Source organism: Canis aureus, chromosome 33 (assembly GCF_053574225.1).
Source record: "Canis aureus isolate CA01 chromosome 33, VMU_Caureus_v.1.0, whole genome shotgun sequence".
Classification (NCBI taxonomy): domain Eukaryota; kingdom Metazoa; phylum Chordata; class Mammalia; order Carnivora; family Canidae; genus Canis; species Canis aureus.
The window spans coordinates 10,907,896-10,914,200 of record NC_135643.1 but is presented as its reverse complement, the minus strand read 5'-3'; the positions used below and the strand labels follow the sequence as shown (position 1 = coordinate 10,914,200).

Below are 6,305 nucleotides of genomic sequence, written 5' to 3'. Positions count from 1 at the left end.
AATCCCTTTCAATACCAACATTCCACCAATCGGTCCACCCAACAAACATTCAAAATAGGCAAATGATGGTCACCATTGCACCTGGCACTTAATGTGGGAAAGAGAATGATGCCACACTGATGATATTAGGCTAATCTGTGGGTGACTGAAGTTCTTAAAAGTAAGCCAAAGAGAAGGATGACCTACCCTCTACCCACCAGTCTTTCCCCATTTCAACACTTAATACACATTGTGAGTAAGGGCATGTTCTGTTATCCCACCATGTCAGACTCTTCTTGGCTATAAATGGTAATTACATATAGCAATTTTAGGAATCACTTTATTCAGGCAAAATGAAAGCATGGATTCAACCCCAATGATTTCTCTAAATTTTTATTGATTTTTTTTAACAGTTCGATCCTCTTGTGAAAAGGAAAGAATTTGAAGATTAACAAGTCAATTACATTTTTTTTAAACAGCAATTAATCCTCATTACAGAGAACAACAAACAAAAGATCTGTGGCACGTTATCTTTGGAAAGATCTTTTGCAAATTTTTCTTCTAAAAAAAGAAAACTATAATTTTCACAGATCACATATGTCTCTTTCAAAGGACTATACAAGGCAGCTAAATTTTATTCACAAAAGCCCCAAGTTGCAGTTCCATTGCTGAAGTAGATAAAATACATGGAGTCCCCCCTTACTCGTGTTGCACATCTTCCCATTGAGAGCATCACTGCTTCCCTATCCTACATACAAAATCACTGTGTGGACTAGATAGCTGGCACATTATTCCACAATAACTAAAGACAAATTCATATTTTAGATAGACCAGTGATCATTTATCAACTGGACAATTTATTCCTTTTTAAACAATTTTAATACCAAGATTTGACTTCCTCTATAGTTATAAGAAAGCAACAAATATATAATATAATATAATATATAATGGTAATAAATTAAAAAAAAAAAAGGCAACCCTGCTCAGGTATCATCCAAAACATGATCACATTCAGAAAAAACAAAAAAGATTTGGGACACATGCCTACAAACACACACACACACACACACACCATGAACAGTGTATACTTGATATCTGAGGGGGATGTGCAGTAATTTTAACAATACATGTGGATGGCCTGAACAAAAGGCAAAGTTAATACTGCCTGTGTGAAGCATCATTTGAACATCTACTTTGAAGCAAAGCACATTATCTTCCTCAGGTGAGCCACCGCCCACTCTCACCAGTGCAGCTTGGCCAGCCTTGCTGCCAGTGGTCTTATTCCCTTGTCTTTCCAGGCCAATATAGTACTATGTAGGCTCACAGGGAGCTGTAGGTTTCCTTCCTGCCCTTGTGGGTAGAGAAATATAGGCACTTTTCTACCCATCACAGTACCTGTTGATATCTGTTGCACAGCGGAACATAGTGTGATTTCCCCCGGACAAGAGGAAATTCACAGCCCCCTTAAGTAGACAGCGCCTTGCCAACTCATCATAAGAACTGAAGAACATGGCCAGTGGTCATCATTCTTAGTCTCCGAGAAGCCAACACAACTGGATTGCATATTGGAGGTTCATGTGGTAGATATCACTTGCACTGTTTGAAGGAAAAATCCCCCAACACCACTCCACCTCCAGCAAACAAAAGCACAAAGATAAAAAGGCACAGGAAAAACCTTACATCCATTAATTCTGAATAGGACGAAAAACAATCAAAATAGGCAACCCACTACAGAAAGGGAACAAAGGAGTAAGTATCGCCATAATCCTGACACCCCTCCATAGCCACAATGTACAACTCACTTTCCAGTGAGCAAAGCTCTGCATTTATGTTTCTAAAAGAAGCCCAAATATTCCTGCAAAATTTAAATACTGGTAATTGATGATAAAGAGCATAGTAGAAGAAGTGGCAAAGTTTTTCAAAGATTTGTGTAGTGTCTGGGAAAATAAATCCTTAAGAAAAAAGTAGAATCTGTGGTGGGAGGTAGGGAATCAAGCCTAATTTGATGATTCATTTACCTTAAGATGAATAATTATGCCTCAAACTTCACGAAGCAGAACAAAAGATACAAGACCCACATTAACAGGTCTTAAAGCCACATCAAAATAAATACAGCATTATCCTCAAATTAGGATTTCAAAATCAGGCTTGGTTAACAAAGACACAATGAATATATCCAATTCAACCAGCCTCCTGTTCTGTGTATGAATGTATGCACATGCACAACACACACACGTCTCCTTTCATATGTCAGATATAAAACCTGTTCATTTTGGAGGATGCAATGGTTCATCTTTTTGCTTCTAAAAATTACTGGACAGGAATCATAAAAGAAATAGTAAGCTCCTGGTTCTATTAACATAAATATTTCAGGTACCAATTAAGGCAAGCTTTCAGCCAGAAAGGGGTGGACAGTTAGCTTCTCAAAAGCCTGAGATCTGAAATTAGAGGATGTAAGTGTGTTTAAATTTGTCTAGGGGCAAAAGCTAAATTTCTTGATCAAAACAGACCTATAAAATAAAGGAAAGTCCTTTTATTAAAAAAAAATCAGATTCATTTAGTATCATTCGTAGAAGTCAGTCCTTCTATTGCAGTTCTCGTCCTGATAATATGCCTGCTGGACCCTCGCTTCTTTACCACAGCGAGCGTGCGGTGAAGGTTTTCACATTCTTAACCCAGTGCAATTTGGTAGATTTCAGTGAAGTGTTTTTCATTCTTTATCAGGGCCCCTAGTCTGGCTAAAAATCTCAAGTTTAGTGATTCACATTTTAATTATCTACAGAAAGGACAGAAACATTCAACATTTTAAAAAGTGAAACAGTGTTCTTCCATTTCCTAGTAAACACACACGCACGCACGCACACACAAAATTATAGTGCCAAAGGCAAGATTTTACACTCAATTTTCACTCCTTAAGATGTTCTGTATTTGTCTCATTTTATAATCTAGTCCTTTCAATTATCTACCCCAGTACAAATTCTGCCTTTGGGAATTTAAGCATGCAGTGAAAAACTGCTGTGATTTTTAAAATTCTTTAGATTTCTATACACAACTGAAACAAGAAAAAGATCTTATGAACATTAAGGATTCATCAGCCACTATTTTTCATACTCTATTTAAAAAGTAGCCACTGGGAATCCTCTTTTCGGTATAATGCAGTAAGAACTAGAAATATTCCACGATCAAAATACTACAAATTGATCTCTGCAAATTGATGAGTTTTTCAAGGGACAAATAAAATTTTAATATAAAGGTTGGAGGTGGGGAACACTACACAAGAAGAGTAAGGCCACTGAAAAAGCAACCAATTTTAGAAGTGGCTAAGAAATCGCTTAGAAATGTCTTTAAGTCACAGGAATGCTGTCGCTCTCACCAACAGAACACACACACATACACACACACTCCAACACAATCTGCATAGATCAGAACCTGTCCCTAAAAGGACATACCCTTCCAAACTGACAGGTGACTTGTATTAGGGAATGGTAGGGGAAACGGGGCCAGGGGGGCCAAGTGAATAAGGGGGGGAAAAAAAGACTTAAACAATCCCATCAACCTGGTTCTGGTGTCTGGTCTCACACATGTAAGAGATGGACACAATGCCACAACCCACCAGGCAGTTAGTGCTCATTTAACCAAAGGTTCTGTTAAATGGCCTTGCTTTAGAACATCAATGAATGAAACAGGCCCATCAAGATCACACATCCAATTCTTACGCTCAGATACTACTACTGCTGTAACTCTGGCTTTCACCTAAACATGAGGTAACAAACCACTACACTAGCTAGGATAACAAGAGGATAGGCTGGATTAGACACTGAAGGAACAGCTTCACGCAAACAATTCATACATGAAAAATCATCACTCCCATCCTCTACACATCCTTATATTAGTGACCAAATCACCAAGTTCTTGCATTCCTCGTACAGATCTTCGACCTCTTTGTAATAAAGATGGTCCACCTTTCTTCATGAATAGTATGAAAATGACAAACATTCTTGATAGGAGTCAAAACGGAGAGGGGCAGAATGGGACGAAGGGAGAAAAAAAATGAACCAACAGTAGTGATAACACTCACTCCTCAATTTTAATATGTGTGCAAATTCTACTTCTAAAAGGGATATAAAGAATTGGCTTTTTAAAAACACTGCACTCAAAATAATGCTTCCAATAACCTTCAAAGTTTCAATTAAAAAAAAATCTGTGCTTATGGTTATGTGGGAATTTTGATTGTGTTCTTTCATTTTAGGTTATTCCCTATGAACTTGGTTTAACGTCTATAATATGGCAATAACAGTGTATGGGAAGGCCACGGTTCCTCTTCAATCCAATCAAATCTAGTTGATTGAGAACACTTTGGAGTGAAGGCATGTGGTGACAAATTTTTTTTTTTTTTTAAGTCAAATTAACCACCCAAATCTCCACATCCTCTCAGGGAGTTAATTTACCCTAGACAATCAAGGGCTCAGAAAATCTACTTTTGCTATAAATATAAAATAATTTGTAGCAGAAAAATATAGCCTCTCTAAGAAGTAGTTTTCATTTTTCTTTGCTGACAAAATTGTGTGTTGGTTAGACAACATGAGTTACCACATAACTGTAGACCACAGATCAGCACCTCAAATCCCAGCTCTACTTAAACAAAAATGAAAAAGCATTTTAGCCATCTGGTCAGGTATAAATGTTGGTTCCCTTCTTCCCCAAGTAGAAAAGTCAGAATATAGTCAATGGTGACTGCCTTTCGCTGAAGCAGGGGGCGGAGACGGCAGCACCACGTCCTCCATGGTGCATGCGATCTCAAGATGGCTTCCCCATGAGCGGCAGCTCCTCCCTCCACTGCTCTGACTCAGGCTGACTGCAGCAGTGACAGAGAAATCCGAACTGGGGTGAACGCGTGGTACTCCAGGCAACAGGGGTGTGGGGGGGAGTTGCCTTCAATTTTCTAAATTGTGACAATACTTGGTATTATCAAAGCCACTGTTCATGTGCAGAAAGTGGGGTACAGTGGAGTCCTTCACAACTTATGCTTTACAGATGACCATTAGAATTTACTAAACAAACATTCCCCCCTGAACTTAAAAGGAAAAAAAAAAAATCATCCACAAAACCCTACACCAAAATTCATTGTTTAAAAATTTTTCTGGGAATAGATTGGGGTGGCTACTGAGAGGACATGAACTTGCTTTCAGAGCTGAAACTGCTTCTCCTCATTTCATCTGCCTTTTGCATCCTGTTGGTTTAAAAAAGTACGGAAATGTTTCTAGACCACTCATACGCCCACTTAGTCTACATTGCACTTCTGTCCTTTAGTTAGGAAAGGCAAGATCATCTCTGAGGCCAGCCTCCTCATTGCTGCTTCTGCACAACCACCATGTCCAACCAACGATCACATAAGTTCTTGAACGTTTAAGTGGACACATGTCCTGGCCATCTCATGGTGCTTCTCTTCTCGAGTCTGGTGTCCTGATGAGACAAACGTCTGAACTGTTTTTGAGGCTTTCAATGTGCAAAAAAGTTCCCAAGCCATCAAATCAACTTGGGCCTCCGTTAAGGTGTTTTGGTTGCTTGTTTTAGCCGCTGAAAACCCTGTCTTGTATAGTGCACCAGATCCATCAAACTGCTGTTGAGGGCCAAGGCACACACACTTGTGCTGAGCTGAGCAAAAAATTCTGCAAACAAAACAAAACCAAAACCAAGTAAACACATTTGCACACACGAAAATAAAAACGGATACCTAAAAAGTCAAAGTTTCAGCAACCGTATCCCCCACATTATTCTATACTTCATCCCAGACAAAAAAAAAAAAGTCACAATCTACTATAATGGCTCACTAGTTCTCCACATCCCTCCACTAGACTAGAAGGATAAGAACTGGGTTAGTTTTAGAGCTGAATCCATAATGCCTGGCAGATGGCTTGTGCCAGAAAATACCCCAATTTATGCGACTGGATCAATGGATGCGTGAACCAAAACAAAAAAAATCCCCAATGTGTTAAAAGCATCCTTAGTTTGCTATGAAAGAAAATTAAATTGTAAGAAGCTATGAGAAAATTAAGTGGCTAGAGCCGGCTGGCCACCGCTTCCCCTACAGCCAGAAGAACTAAGGAATGACGGTCATGCGGCAGTTACACAGACGCAGTGACTCAGTGGTCGCGGTACGACACGGAGCAGTTCCTCTGATAGCAGAAGCTCTACCACCTCCTACACCTTGAATTTCTCCAAGGGCCTGCTTCTCAGAGAAGTCTCGGGAATATTCACTACGCCATACTTCTTATACTGTTGCAAACCGTCTTTCTTAACATACGCTGAAAGCAGATAACGTCACT

The 6,305-nt window shown here is 39.3% G+C and overlaps 1 protein-coding gene across 5 annotated transcripts in view; it reads right to left on the bottom strand.

The window, feature by feature from the left end:
• Nucleotides 1-356: 356 nt before the first annotated feature.
• AFF1 (ALF transcription elongation factor 1) overlaps nt 357-6,305 on the bottom strand; it is a 202,457-nt gene continuing 196,508 nt past the window's right edge. For all 5 annotated transcript variants that reach the window (XM_077882800.1, XM_077882798.1, XM_077882799.1 and 2 more), the window contains one exon: nt 357-5,648. In XM_077882800.1, coding sequence (XP_077738926.1) covers nt 5,527-5,648 — 122 coding nt within the window. In that variant the 3' untranslated portion in view covers nt 357-5,526. The remainder of the gene's footprint in view (nt 5,649-6,305) is intronic.